This window comes from Mastomys coucha, unplaced genomic scaffold (assembly GCF_008632895.1).
Source record: "Mastomys coucha isolate ucsf_1 unplaced genomic scaffold, UCSF_Mcou_1 pScaffold5, whole genome shotgun sequence".
Classification (NCBI taxonomy): Eukaryota; Metazoa; Chordata; class Mammalia; order Rodentia; family Muridae; genus Mastomys; species Mastomys coucha.
In genome coordinates this window covers 49,580,064-49,595,511 of record NW_022196911.1, presented here as the reverse complement: position 1 = coordinate 49,595,511, position 15,448 = coordinate 49,580,064, and the positions used below count along the sequence as shown (strand labels likewise).

Here is a 15,448-nt window from a genome sequence, read left to right as displayed (position 1 = left end):
ACAGTTAATATGTTTGGAGTTATTTAAAATTTATATTGAGAAAAATGTATTTTCACTATTGCCGTAGACGAGCATCTACATAAGACTGTTAAATTGATTGTTGTTTTATATCAAATTACTTTTATAATACTTATTTTTATTGTTATAATATTTTATAAATTTTACAGAATATGACAATAAAGATATTGTAGGTATTGAAGGGGGATCTCTGAGCAGAGTGGGGGTACAAAAGGGAAACAAGAGTGTGATTTAATTCTATTTACTTAAAATATGTTTTTAAATATTAACAAATTCAGATAAACTGAAATCATGTAATTTTTTCATCATAATGCAATAAAAGTTTAAAAAAAATAAATAAAAAAAGGTATTGCAGGTATTGAAGGGAGGATCTCTGAGAGGAGTTGGGGTACAAAAGGGAAACAAAAATGTGACGTAATTCTATTTACTTAAAATGTTTTTAAATGTTAACATGTTCATATAAATTGAAATCATGTATCTTTTCTCATCATAACGCAATAAAACTTAAATCAATTAAAAAGAAAAAGAAAAAATACTTACCAAAAAAGCATTTGATTGCCACTGTATCTCTCATAGCGTGCTCTTGTAGACATTAACCTAATAAAAAGGGTAAAAAGATAAGGCTTTATCTTATATTTTGGTTGTTTTTTTTTGTTTTGTTTTTTTGAGACAGGGTTTCTCTGTATAGTCCTGGCTGTCCTGGAACTCACTCTGTAGACCAGGCTGGCCTCGAACTCAGAAATCCGCCTGCCTCTGCCTCCCAAGTGCTGGGATTAAAGGCGTGCGCCACCACCGCCCGGCTTATATTTTGTTTTAAAACTGTCAGTTGTATCAATAGAAAAATAATCAGACATAAAACTAAATTTTTACTAAGTTTAGAAATATACTGTAATGCAATAACATTTTTTATAAAAGCAATAGATAATATTTTGGCTTGAAGTATTTTGCCTTTCCTTCGCTTTTTAAAAAGTAATGCAAACCAGTCAGTGGTACATGCTTGTGACTGAGGCGTATGCCAGAGGCAGGCGGATGGAGGCTGAAGCAGTCATATGAAGATGGGTACAAGTCTCAGGCTCATCAGAGCATCACAGTGAGATTTTTTTGTATACAAAAATCAAGCAAAGTAAAACAAAACTACAAAACCAATCAAAACCACAATGATGCTATGGAACTAAAATTCTTATGCACATTAAAAAACTTGTCAATTCACACCAGATAATTTTATCATGATAAAATATACATTTGAATGGCTCATTCATTTTGTGAAGAACAGTTATGGCAACAATACATACACACACACAAATCTGCGAAGTTCATAAAGTTGTTGCATTTTAAAAGAATCTTTAAAAATAAAATAAATACATTTTGATGACTGCTCTAATTTTTAGTTTTTATTTTTCCTGATATATTCACAAACACTTAATATCCAAATTACTTTATACAGAAAACAGAATGTAACAGAAAATAAACTATATTTTAACAACTTGGTTCATCATCAGAACCTTGAATGCTGAGGAAAAGCAGTGAGCTAATTGGTCATGGAAAGAAAGCAGGTTGAGTGAAAATATACAAAACCCACAATAATTAATACTTCATAGCACTCTAAAGTGTCTACAATATAATCATATGATCTCAGATACACAGGTCTGACTTTTGTTTTTCTTTTTGGTTTATCAAGTCAGGATTTCTCTGTGTTCTGGAACTCACTCTGTAGACCAGGCTGGCCCTCAACTCAGATTCACCTGCCTCTACTTCCCAAGTGCTGGGATCAAAAGTGTGTACCACCACTGCCAGGCAAGGTCTGACTTAAAGAGAAAGCAGAGGTTCATAAAGTGTATGGATCTTGGCTGCAGAAACTCATGCCAGGTTAACATATTGTACCCATCTTAAGCATCTGGCACAACTAATAAGAGAGTCTTCAAAAAGGAAAGAAGAATTTTGAGTTCTGTGCTGGTTAGCATATGTCAACTTGATACAAACCTAGAAATAATTTGGAAGAAGGAATCTGAGGAATTGCCTCTATCAGACTGGACTATGAGCAAGTCTATGAAACATTTTCTTGATCTAATAATTGATGTAGAAAGGTCCAGATCACTGTGGTCAGTATTGTCTCTATGTAGGTGGCCCTGGGTTGTATAAAAAAGCAACTTGAGGAAGCCATGGGGAACAAGCAAGTAAGCAGTGTTCCTCCATAACTTCTGCTTCAGTTCCTGCCTCAGATTCTTGCTGTGGCTTCCCTCAATTATGAACTGGAATGAGAACTTGTAAGCCAAATAACCCTTTCCCTTTCCACGTTGCTTCTTGTTATGGTCTTCATCACAGAAACAGAAAGAAAACTAGGGCAACTCCACTATCTGGCACATATTGAGAACATAGTTCTTTGCTTTAGTTAATCTCATTTAAATTAAAAGTACTGTAACAAAGACAAAGTTATCACCCCATATAAAACTGCAGCATATATGATGGAGACTTAACTATCAATGCTAAGAAAAACTAGGGTAAGAAACAGAAAGTCCTATGCCTAGCCTTACAAAAACCCCTAAGTTATCTGGCTCCCTGAGACTATTGTATTCTACCTTGTTTTTTCACTCTGTACCAGAAACAAAAGTCTTCTTTGGCCCGTTTTCTAGACCCCATTACAGAGGCCTTGATTCAAAACCCATTTCCTAAAAGAGGTCTTCAGTAATGATCTAAATTCAAGCAACTACTAGGTGACTTTACATCACCATGCTGAACGATACTCACAGTACTTATTTCTGCATAGCATACATTTTGTTGGTGGTTTTCTTTCTCCCTTTCTTTCCTCTTTTTTTTTCTCCCATTTTGGTTTTTGGAGACCAAGTTTTACTGTGTAGCTCTAACTGTCCTGAAACTACTCTGTAGACCAGGCTGGCCTCGAACTCACAGAGATCTCCCTGCCTCTACTTTCCAAGTCCTGGGATTAACTGTATGGGCCAAATCTACCCTGGCTGTATACAGTTCTTAGTATGCTTTCAAACTCTAGGACACTAGAGATCTAATCTAAGTATTTCAAATGTCTAAGATAGGATGATTGTAAAAGGTGCTTAATAAGTACCTGGTGAACAAATGAGTAACTATATAGCACAAACTGATAAACCAATTATACTTACCTAAGCTGATGCTCCCTGAGGTTTGATAGTATTTCCATTCCATGGAGATAAGAATAAATAATATTTAAGTCCTGTGGAATAGAAAAGTTTTTAGATTATTTTTCAAATATACACTCAAATAAGACTCACATCCCCTCACTCAAATCTTTTTAAGCACCCAACCATTTAAGACAGAGCTCTGTTAACTACACAAGGGCCACGAAACCCTCTGAATTTCAAGTTTTAAAAAAGTAAGGAGGAGCTCCCTCTAGGAATTCCTCTTCCTCATGAGCATGACATCTACTCAAACAATAAAAAGCCAAAAACTCATTACCTCTTACCTACGTATATCATCTCATTATTTCATTTCTAAATAGCTATGACCTTTTATTTAGTACCCACATACTTGTGGGCACTAAATATAAAAATATCTGAAACACACATAGGCAAATATGTCTCACTTTGCTTTTAGTTTCCTCCAGATTAGTCTCAATGTCTGTAGGCTTTAGGCATCCCATGTAACACCTCCAAAGATCTGGTTTTTTGTTTGTTTTAAGATTTATTTTATTTTTAATTATGTGCATAAAGTGGTGGTAAGGAGTATATTCATGTGATGTCTCCAGAGATGGAGTTACAAGTGGTTATAAGTTGCTCACAGTGGGTTCTGGGAACACAGACCCTCTGCAAGAGCAGTAAACAGACTTAAGCCACTGAGCCATCTCTCTCCAGGCCCATGGTTTTTTTAAAGTCCCCTTAAAACATGTTTTTCTAAAGACTCTAAAGAGATTCAGTGTTATAATTTCCTATAAGCAAAAATATATCCAATGGACAGCACTATTAGTAACTATGAAAGCAGCAAGCAATCTTTCTTTAGCCCTCTGATAAAATATAATCTAAACTATGAGCGTTGACATATGCAAATAAGAACACAGAAGTTCATATCCCCAACAGAAAGGCGTGTTTTTCTACTCATGTTATTTAAGATTTCTGGTATATGGCAATGATAATAAAAAGCAGACAAACTTAAATTCTCTATATAGTATGTATCCCTTATTCTCTTGTAAGAAACATTTTCATATCAGCAGAGACCACTGCTAAGTACTGTCACACTCTGATACGTGACTTGCCAAGTATCAATTAGTAACATAGGAACAAGAAACCAAGACAACTTACTTTCTAGTAAGTTAATAAGGTAATATGGGGATACTAATAAAAAGAAACATTGCACTGAATCAAAGATCACAATTTCCTACTACGGAGAGTTAAACACATAGTACCTTAAACCTTATTAAAATGACAACTGAAAAAAAATCTTAAGTGAATAAAAGTGGTAACAAGATTAAAAAAGGAAACCATGTCAAGTAAGAAGGTTCTACAAAAATTTGGAAGATAGCAGATAATGCAAATTAAACTTTTTTTAAAAAAGATTTATTTATTATTATAAATAAGTACACTGTAGCTGTCTTCAGACGCACCAGAAGAGGGTGTCAGATCTCATTACGGGTGGTTGTGAGCCATCATGTGGTTGCTGGGATTTGAACTCAGGACCTCTGGAAGAGCAGTCAGTGCTCTTACCTACTGAGCCATCTCACTAGCCCACAAATTAAACTTCTAATACAGCTACAATATTTCCTCTTTTCTATTATTATCTCATGCTTTCCTGCAATACGAATATACCAACTTCCATCAAGAACTGGAGTCTATGTGTTCTTCCCACTGATTTTGGTTAGTTCTATAATTTATTCCAATCAGTTGAATGGCACAGGTACAAGGTTATCTAACTTCAGACCTTCAAGTACAATAAGATTAAGAAGAGCATCAATGTTATTAAAGAATCAACCTTACCGAAACAAAATCTGTCCTGGCAACAGTCTGACTCACAGTGGATCCACTAAACCCACAGACCCACCTAATAAGTTGTTTGTTCTTAAATGTAGAGTTTATATACTTGGCAGTTAGAATAACCTCCATAATGGCTCCATGACCTCATTAGTAAGCTGTGGAGCTACAACAAGCTGAATGCAAACGTCTGAAACTGTCTACCCCCGAGGAACAAAGTAGTAAACCAATGACAAGACTTCTTCAGAAGGTGTTATGTGTATGTGTGAGGTCAGTGTGAAGTAAGGGATTAATGACACCAGGACATATAATAGCAGGTAGTGACAGCTCTTTTCATACTGTATTTAATTTGTGTGGACTGTTTCTAGCCCCCATCACAGTTGCAGTTTCAGACATAATATAGTCGCTGGAGCTAGGTATCCTCAACTAACTGAACTAGTTAATGTAGTCTTCTGATTATAAGAAATTGTTCTCATGTGGGATAATATTAACTTATGGTTTTGCCACAGGGCTAGTTTAATATTTCTACTGTATAACACCACAGTCCAAAAAACCCAGACCTCCTAATTATGTAAGATTTCATTCTGCTTGACAGAAAGAACAAATGAATGAATCAGAGGTAGTCTGTACCTTGTAGTATTTGGTAATGCAAATGCCAGAAGGTAGAAAATAGACCCTGCAAGTCTGCACTGTAAGACTGAACTGCTATTTCAGTAAAGCTGTTAAGGGTACCCTGGGTGCATAAAGACATTTCTCCCAAAGGAAAAAGATTGTTGGGATTTCAAATTTAGGCCAAGACGAGAGTAAAAGAGACTTTTAACCAAGAACTTATGTCAAACTCCTAACAATAAAACTAATACATGAAAGACATTTTTAATTATAGTTCCATTTATTTTATAAGGGTTCCAGTGTACAAGTGGAGGCCAGGGAACAACTTTTGGGAGTAGGTCTTTCCTCCTACCGTATGTGGGAAGCAAACTCAGGGCTTCAAGCTTAGCTGTGAGCACCTTTTTTTGGGCTACACATTACTAATTTTATGAAAAGTTTTTTATTAAAGAGAAAGATATCAGAAACAAAGGCAAGGAAACTGGAGAGATAGCTCTGCAGTTAAGAGCACTGGATGCTTGTCCAGAGGTTCTGAGTTCAATTCCCAGCACCCATGTGGTGGCTCACAACCATCTGTAATGCAATCTGATGTCCTCTTCTGTCATGTAGGCATACATGGAAATAGTGTTCATATACACAAATTAATGTCTAAAAAAAAAAAAGAAACAAAGGCAAGTGACTCTTTAAACAGAAATATACACATTTGGTGATACATATGATTATTCAAACCATACTGCCTTATAAAGAATGGGCAGGTAGGGAGTAGAAATTTGCAAAGCAGAGAGGAGATGGAGAGGAACTATACCAAAAATGGGTTCTAGAAACCTGCAAAAGATCCTCCTTTAGTCTCGAAGACACAGTGGTCACCACATGCAAATATGTAAAATTAGATTTAAAAAAGATAGAACAGGATATGGTAGCACATCACTATAATTACAGCGATCAAGAGGTCATCCTCAGCTACAAAGGGAGCTTGAGGTAAATCTGGGTCATAAGAAACACTATCTCAAATGGGAAAACAAAAGACCAACAAAAAGGAAAAATATTTTTTCAGATAAATAGTAACTAGACTAGAAGAGAAAAACATTTTAAGTAAGAAGTCAAGTAAAGTTCACTCCATAAGAAATACATCTATATTTCTGGGCGTGACTCTGGAGGTTTGGAGATCTTGATTCCTAAGGGTATATACAGTTTTTGAGGAAAGGAGCAGTACAAGACTCTTACTGAACTATAAGCTACAGTTGGTAGCAGAATAACTTTAATCTCTAGGACCTAAGAAGCAACAGGCAAGGGCAGCTGCTGATTTGAAAGGATAAACTCATCTTCATCAGCATGGAGAAAGAGAGCTGCTTTTATGTAGTACTTCAATATAGAATAGCAACTACTTACAGTTTTTAGTTGTCAGTCATCTAGAGAAACTACAAAGTGTATGAGAGGGTGTATATAGGTTACATGCAATACAGCACTTTTATATAAGGGATTTGAAAATCTACAGATGTAGTATCCACTATGGTCCTGGAATCAACCCCTTGATTTCAAAACCAGCCTATCCTACATCATAAATGTCAAATCAGCCAAGGTTCCATAATAAGACTATCCTAAAAGTCCACTCCTAGGCGCAGGGGGTGGGGGTGGGGTGTAAAATTGAGTGTGAGTTCTGGTGCATGTAGTAATAGTCCTATGAAATCCTAAACTAGCAACACTTGGGAGCTTAGGCGAAAAATGCATTCTCAGGCCCAGAATCTTAGGAATTATGTCTCCATGTTGCCGGTCTAGTTTAATAAGCCCTGCAGGCAAGTCCTCACACACTAATGCTTAGGTTTATAGGCAGGCACCATGTCACTCTATATTATTTGTCTGGTAATATTGGGGATAAAAGCAAAAGAACTAGGATGCTTACTAAATGCCAGTTCTTCCAATATACCAACCTAAGAAGATACAAAACACTAAGCCTTCATAAAAAGACAACTTCCAGAACACATGGGTAGTTATTTTTTACTTGAATTTTTTAAAACACAGAAAGGAGTTTCTTAAGGCTTTTGTACCAGTTAACAATTATGAGACAAGATTGAGGAAATACATGACCTACTGAGCTTCTTGGTGTATGCAAATGAAACAAAATCTGCCTAGAAAACCTCATTTAGCTCCTTTTCTAAAAAAAAAAGAAACTGAAAAAACACCAATAGAGAAGCACACTGAAAAGTCTTATAGAATTTTGTTTGCAGTCAACAGTTCAAGTGCTAGAAAGGGGATGCTAATCACAGAGTATACTTGAAAGCTATTGATGGTGTCTGAAAGGAGAAGCAAGGAGGAAGACAGAAAATTAACCATTTGGGACATGACAACACCCCAAATCACTAGCATCTGTTTCTTTCACTGTACCAACAAAGTACTGTGGAAATTATTCAGAGCATTAGAACAAAGACCAGGTTAGGACTAGAATAAAATAAGAGATTTCAGCTAAGCAAAAAAGTGAAATCACACACTGCAGTTAGCAACAAATCACATACACAACGGTGGCCCCATTATGGTGGAGATGAAAAATCCCCATTGTCTAGTGACCTTATAGCTGTAACAATGTCATAAGGCAATACAGACTCATGTGTCTGATTCTTGTGTAAACAGAGCTTCTGCCCTGACAGTTGTATAGGAACACAACCACACAGTTATATAAAATAATTAATACTTGATTATAAGTGATTGCATCACTGGTTTAGAATGTTTCACTATACCTTTGGTGCTGTGTATGCTCATGCATGCACACACATTTATACATATGGAGGCCAAAGGACAACTCTGAGTGTTGTTCCTTTGCTATCATCTACTTGTTTACTTACTATTGGTGACTTAGCCTCCCTCACGGGCCTGGAATTCACTAAGGCTGGTTGACTGCATGGCTAGCAACAAGATTACTACAAACACTATCACACCTGATTTTTCACATGAGTTGAGGATTAAACTCAGGTTTTCATGCTTGCAAGCAAGGTAAACACTTTACTGATTGAAATCTCTTCTCAACTCTTTCATAATTCTTTGAGAGTATGCCTGTATCGACATTAAGAAAAAAAAAGTTCAAGGGCTAGGGATATAGCTCAGGAGCAAAATGCCCAACTAGCATGCCTAAGGACCCAGGTTTCATCCATAACACTGCCAAATAAATTAAAATTCACTGCAAATAGTATATGCCATGTTATACTGGCACAAGCCTCACTCATGTTTACATTTCTTAACTGTAGTAAGATGTCACAGAAAGTGATTGAGCTGTACTGTTGAGTTTATGTAAGTCCATACAAAATTGTCCAATGATGCTTTTCTCAGAACACATCCCCATTATTAACTAAAGCATGACCAGATTTTCTAATGCTGATCAGTGACTTCTCTGTGTGAAGATGAGCGAGGAGTCACTGTCATCCTAAAACAAACAAGCTCTCCTGCACCCTTCAAACAATCCAAACCTACAGCATTTATTGTATGCATAGTCTATCGGCTCCTGTTTAGGGTACAGTGAAGAAGTTAAACCTATGTCTTAGACTTGATAGTACCAGGCCTGCCATGGTGAAACCCAGTGTTAGGCAAAGTCACATGACCCCTGACAGAAGCCCACTATCCATTATAACTGCTTAGGTTAGGAAGTTGACTACCTCCTTCAACCTCAGGTAGTAGAGGGAAAATAAGATTCCATTTGCTAGAGAGCAGAGCATAAAAGCTAGCCAAGGGCTTTGTCCTAGAGTTCTATGCCTGGCCCAAAGTGGACCAAACACCTATAGAAATTGAATGCCCTATATGCAGGCTAGAGTTTACACATGGGGCCTCAAATCTGGCTCCTACAATAGGGAGATATTTGTGTATGGGTAAAACAAACTCCAGCTTCAGGCTGCATTGTTTCCAGCCTTGGACTGGTTCCATGGCACATCTGATCTACTAAAGTAGTATAGTTCTCTATAGCTGTGAGAGACTCAAGTACGAAACAGCTTAGCATCATCTTTGGCAGCCAAGGCACTGTCTCTACTACCCATTCCCAACCTCAGGCAGTGCTAGTATTGCTAAGTCAGTATTAACTGATAGGACTCTGAACTGCTAAAATGCCACACAGGACCATTCACCAGCAGGACAGACACATCCTTCATTACCAGCAGCTATGAACCTCAGTGTACCCAAGATTGTTAAGCTTCAGCATGTAAGGTCTGACCAGGCTTAAGAGTCAGCCAGGTGGACCAGGACTGAACCTTCATCAACACTATCCCAACATCTGGTAGCACAGTGTGGTGTAAGACCCAATTCATTGGACACCGTAAGCACAAAGCTATATGCTGTAACTTGGTGCTAGGCTGGTCAGGCAGTGTCTCTGAACAGTCCTAGTATCAGAAGACTAACACCCATGACTGGTTGCAGTCATTTTGGGCTAGGAGTCCACCTCAGCAACAGGCAGCTCAGCACTGTGACCCTTGATCATAGGACACTATGTGTTGTGCTGGTAGTACGTGGCTTAAAGTACTACTCATCTTACAAGTATTGGTAGCTACTGGTATGATATAAAAGCCCAAGGATCAAAGACTTATCCAAAGAGATTCTTTTCTGAACAGGGTTGAATCCTGCACTGTCATACAATAAACACCGGAAAGAAGCATGGAACTACAGATGAGGCAGCAGGGCCTACAGGTCCCCAGGCAGAAGCTTGCAGTTAAAAGACTATACTTTCTTCTATGACATACATAGACTCTACATGAGACAAACCTAGGCTTAAACTATGCTCAAGTACCAAAGTGTACACACACACACACACACACACACACACACACACACACCTGGGAAAAAAATACATGAGAAATACATGGACCCCGCCCCCCAAAAAAAAACTATTGATACTTTGTTATGGTAAAGAAGGTAACTAATATTCAAGTTACAGGGTCTCAAGAATTTTAAAATGGCAAAAAAGTAGAAAACATGTTGAGTGAAATAAAAACAGAATTTGTACTAGGATACAAATACCCATATATAAAAGGTTAAAAATAATACCGGTTACATCTAACTAAAACAAGTCTATCCCAAGATATCTCTACAGTCAAGCTCTAAAAAGACAAAAAATATTTTAAGGGCTGGAGAGACGGTTTAGCTGTTAAAGAGTACTGGTTGCTCTTACAGAGAACTGAGTTCAGTTACTAGCACCCACATGACAGCTTACAACCATCTGTAATTTGGTTTCAGAGGCATCTGATAACCTCTTCTGGTTTTTACAGGCACACAAGTAGTGTAAGACATATGTGGAAGCAAAACACATGTGTACATATAAATATTTAAAAGACTGTATGTGAAAATATATCAATATCACATGCAAGTATCCCCATTCTCATGACAGCAGCCTTACCAGGAATCTTACAAGGCAGGAAAAAGGTAGCATGAAATTTTCACATCACCAAAGAAAAAATACCATTAATCAAGAACACTGTGTCCAGGGCCAGGGAAATATTAAAACAACCTATTGCCCAGCATGATAAAACCTGAATTCCATTCTTGGAACCCACATGATGGAAAGAGAAAGCCAACTCTTCCAAGTACTCTTCTGACTCTACATGTGCGCATGCATGAGTGTGCGTGCGTGTGTGTGTGTGTGTGTGTGTGTGTGTGTGTGTGTTATAAAAGAATATTGTAGCCGGGCGGTGGTGGTGGTAGTGTGTGTGTGTGTTTATAAAAGAATATTGTAGCGGGGCAGTGGTGGCACACGCCTTTAATCCCAGCACTTGGGAGGCAGAGGCAAGCAGATTTCTGAGTTTGAGGCCAGCCTGGTCTACAAAGTGAGTTCCAGGACAGCCAGGGATATACAGAGAAACTCTGTCTCAAAAAACAAAAAACAAACAAAAAAAATTGTACCCAATTGAGGAGATAACATCATTAGAAGACAAACAAAAGCAAGAAGAGGATATAGCCCCACCAGATACATTTTGAATGGTAAGTTCTTCAAACTACAAGAAACTGACAAATAAGAGAACACTGAAAAGTATAAAAATGACTAGTGAGAGTACTTACACAGACAAATCCAGATGCTCTAATATTGCTAAAAATGGTGCATAAAATAAATATACATATATGGATAGATAGATAGATAGCATGGTTCTACCCTTGTCTAGATTAAAACAACTGTTTTTGTTCCTTTGGTTTGTTCTTATCTTTATGATCATGTTAAAGTGCTACAATTTAAAAATAATTAAAACCAAAAGATGTTTGTATGCATCACAGAAGCCATAAGGAAAAAAATCTATACAAACCAATAATAATAAGCAAAGAATCAAGCCACATTACTAGAGCCAAATAATACTCACGTAAAGCACTAAACCACCAAGAAAGACTACAAGAAAGGGAGAGAGAAAAAAACAGGAGCAACAGCAAAACTAGAGAATACATTACAAAATGGTTATGGTAAGACCATACCTTTCCACAATTACTTTGAATCTAAGTTGAGTTGGGTTCTCCAATTAAACAGTCTTGGGGGTATATAGTGCTTCCCTAGCATGGACTAGGCTTCAGGTTTAATCCTTAGCATTACAGGCAAACAAACAATTCCCAAACACACAGAGAATTTTAAATAGAAAAACTACTCTATATGCTTATCAGAAATCCAGGTCAACTCTAAGGACACACAGATGCAAAGTAAAGGAATGGAATGCTTATTTCATTAAAATGGAATCCAAAACAAACAAACAAACAAACAAAGAGGTCAGGAATTAAAAAGAGACAAGGATAAGGGATTGATTCAGCAGAAAGAGTAACTTTCCTAAATATATGTACACCCAAATAAATACTACTGAGGACATGCATGTATAGTAAACGCACAAACATATGAACATGTATGTACATATCCATTTATGTACACACAGACACATCTAAAAGGTAGAAAAATTCCATATAACTGTTTAAAATGTCTTTGCCTCCCAAAGTAATTTAGTGACTCAATGCCATCTGTATCAAAATACCAATGACTCTTGACACTTTACAGAACCACCATTTTAGAAATCCTTACAGGGAGTGAAAGAATATCTGAAAATGCTAAGAAAAACTCATGTGATTAACCAAAGAGAGTAGGCAAGCACAGCACCTGTGCCATAGCTCCCAGGTGGGGAATGGGAGAAGCAAGGGCAAAAGATAAGCCAAGCAAGAAGCATGTATTCAAGAAAAGTCCAAAGCCTTGATAAACTTCAAATCCTGTTGGAGGTTCTGGTGAGAAACAAATTCCTCTGGTGGAAAAGTCAATATAAACTGAAGTCCCATTTCATCACTTTATATGAGACCCCAAGGGTACTATCTTGAGATGGAACCTATCCTTAAGCTGAGAATGGGGAACCACAGGTCTGGGAACTGTAATCAGGTCTGCCAAAGGCATAGGATGAAAGCAGGCCCAGGAAAAAAGCTATAGAGAACAGTGAGCCAGATAAGTGACTGGCAAGCTGGAGGGCACAAGAAGTGGGGGACTCACCCAAGCAGGCAAGTACATAAGGAATGATAGTCTTTTATCAATGGCTCATCAATTGAAATAATTCTGGATTTTGATAGCCTGAGGTCAGTAGCTCTTCAACCTTTGGAACCACCTACCTGTCAACACTTACAAAGAGCCTGAGACTGTTCAAGGTCCTGTAGTATACTAAAGAACCACTGACATATCAATCTAGAAGAATGATTGAAAACCAGGAGATCTTTAAAGTATGAAGACATGTCCTTTACTTACTTAGTTCTCAGTGCTGTGACTGCTTCTCACACTTCTGACATACCTGAGAGAAACGTTTCCCCCATAACCTCTGCCAGGGGAGAGAACCTGCCACAGGGTGCAATTTAAGTGTGGCCAGCAGAGGCCACTGATGTTCAAACAAAGGAAAATTATCAAAGAAGACAGCAGTGCCAGACACCACAAATTTACCTAAAAAACTCAGCAACAGCATCAGCTCTAGGGAAGATAGAAGCCCAGTTTAACTGACCCCCCTCCAGCCCTCAGCAATATTTTTCTCTTTTCTCTTATATCATTCTGCCATGTATCCTCCTCTGTTCCCACACTATTTTTAATAGTACTTTAAGCTATTTTAGATGCTCTTATGTTTTTAGTCCCCTTCTTGCATTTACCTAACTTCGTTTTTGAATTTTGGGAAATCTTTATTTTTCATTTAATTTTTTCTAATTTCTTCTTCTTTTCTCTTCTCTTCCCTACTTCTCTATTGTTTCTTTTTCCTTTCTTTCATTTAACCTATTTCTCCCTTTTCCTGCCTTTCTCCTTCATTTATTTCATCTACTTACTATATCCATACTAATCTTAAATGATTCTTTTTGTTGTTGTTTTTTTGTTTTTCGAGACAGGGTTTCTCTGTATAGCCCTGGCTATCCTGGAACTCACTCTCTAGACCAGGCTGGCCTCGAACTCAGGAATCCGCCTGCCTCTCTCCCAAGTGTTTGGGATTAAAGGCATGCGCCACCAACGCCCAGCCATAATCTTAAATGATTTTATCTTCACAGCACATTATATGCAACTTTGTCATTTTCTGACCTGTGATAATTAACTGATGACACCAGTGGGCCTCAATCAATGGTGAAGTATATTTACTGTGTATAAACTATGTAGTTTACTGCTAATGGTAGTTTGTTTTCTTCTCTCTTAATGGTAATGGGGACTGAGCAATCATGAATGACCAGTGAAGAAGTCAGGGAGGAAATGTAAAAATACCTAGATTCAAATGAAAACCAAAGCACAATTAATCAGAATCTCTGAGATATAGCTAATGTAACAGGACCCCAGACCTTAGAAAAACAAACAACAAGTTAGAAGCAACATTCTGACTGTAAATCGTTAACATATAGGCCTTAACACGTGCCAAAACAGGAACATATATGCAATTCATCAAAGACCTAGTCTACAGTTCCAGGAAGTCCCTAAATGTACCAATCTTGCTTTTTGGCTTCTGTAGTTCTGCTTCCTGCTATCTATAGTATGGCAACCAGGATGTGTTTTTTGTGCATAAAGACAAAGACTTGGGGCTGCATAATTTGGGCAAGTTCGCAATGTGGCTGCAGGCCAGCAATCAAGAATTTTTCAGCTTTAAGAGTTTCTGTGTAGAAGGGCACAGGTTCCTTTCAGTCTGGGCCAGTGCCCTGAGCAGACCTTGGGCAAGAACTCTGCAGCCAGTCCCACAACACCCAAGAAAGCCCCACTCCCAGGTGTTCTAAGTCAGGTCCAAAGGATCTCAGGAGCTTGGTCACACCAGGATCTCAGGGTCCCAGAGGCAGCTTGATTCTCAGGAGCTCTGACACACCCAGGATCTCAGGATCACAGGATCCCAGAATCACAGGATCCCAGAGACAGCTGAACTCTGAGGAGTTCTGACACAACCAGTATCACAGGGAGGACAGGCTTTAGTCAGATATAGCCAGGGCAGGTAGCACTAGAGATAATCAGATGGTGGGAGGCATAAGCAACAGAAACCAAGGTTACTTGGCATCATCAGAACCCAATTTTCCCACCATAGCAAGTCCTGGGTACACCATCACACCAGAAAAGCAAGATTCAGATATAAAATCACTTCTCATGATGGTGATAGAGGACTTTAAGAAGGACGTAAATAACTCCATCAAAGAAATACAGGAGAACATAAGTAAGCAGCTTGAAGCTCTTAAAGAGGAAACACAAAATCTCTTAAAGAATTACAGGAAAACACAATCAAACAGGCCAAGGAAATGAACAAAACCATCCATGATCTAAAGATGGAAATAGAAACAATAAAGAAATCACAAAGGAAGACAATCCTGATCCTGGAGTTAGAAAACCTAGGAGCCGGGCTGGTGAGATGGCTCAGTGGGTAAGAGCACCGTCTGCTCTTCTAAAGGTCATGAGTTCAAATCCC

The 15,448-nt window shown here is 38.0% G+C and overlaps 1 protein-coding gene across 13 annotated transcripts in view; it reads right to left on the bottom strand.

Annotated features, from left to right (window-relative positions):
* Positions 1 to 15,448, bottom strand: part of Rapgef6 (Rap guanine nucleotide exchange factor 6) — a 176,724-nt gene that overhangs the window by 146,213 nt on the left and 15,063 nt on the right. For 12 of the 13 annotated variants that reach the window (XR_004113774.1, XM_031354886.1, XM_031354887.1 and 9 more), the window contains exons 2-3: positions 3,150 to 3,220; positions 559 to 615 (exon numbers count right to left, since the gene is read on the bottom strand). Coding sequence is in view for 11 of the 13 variants with exons in the window: in XM_031354886.1 (XP_031210746.1) it covers positions 559 to 615; positions 3,150 to 3,220 (128 nt within the window). In the remaining 2 variants the exon portion in view is untranslated. Of the gene's footprint in view, positions 1 to 558; positions 616 to 3,149; positions 3,221 to 15,448 lie in introns of those variants that run through there. The other variant, XM_031354895.1, reaches the window with a different exon arrangement.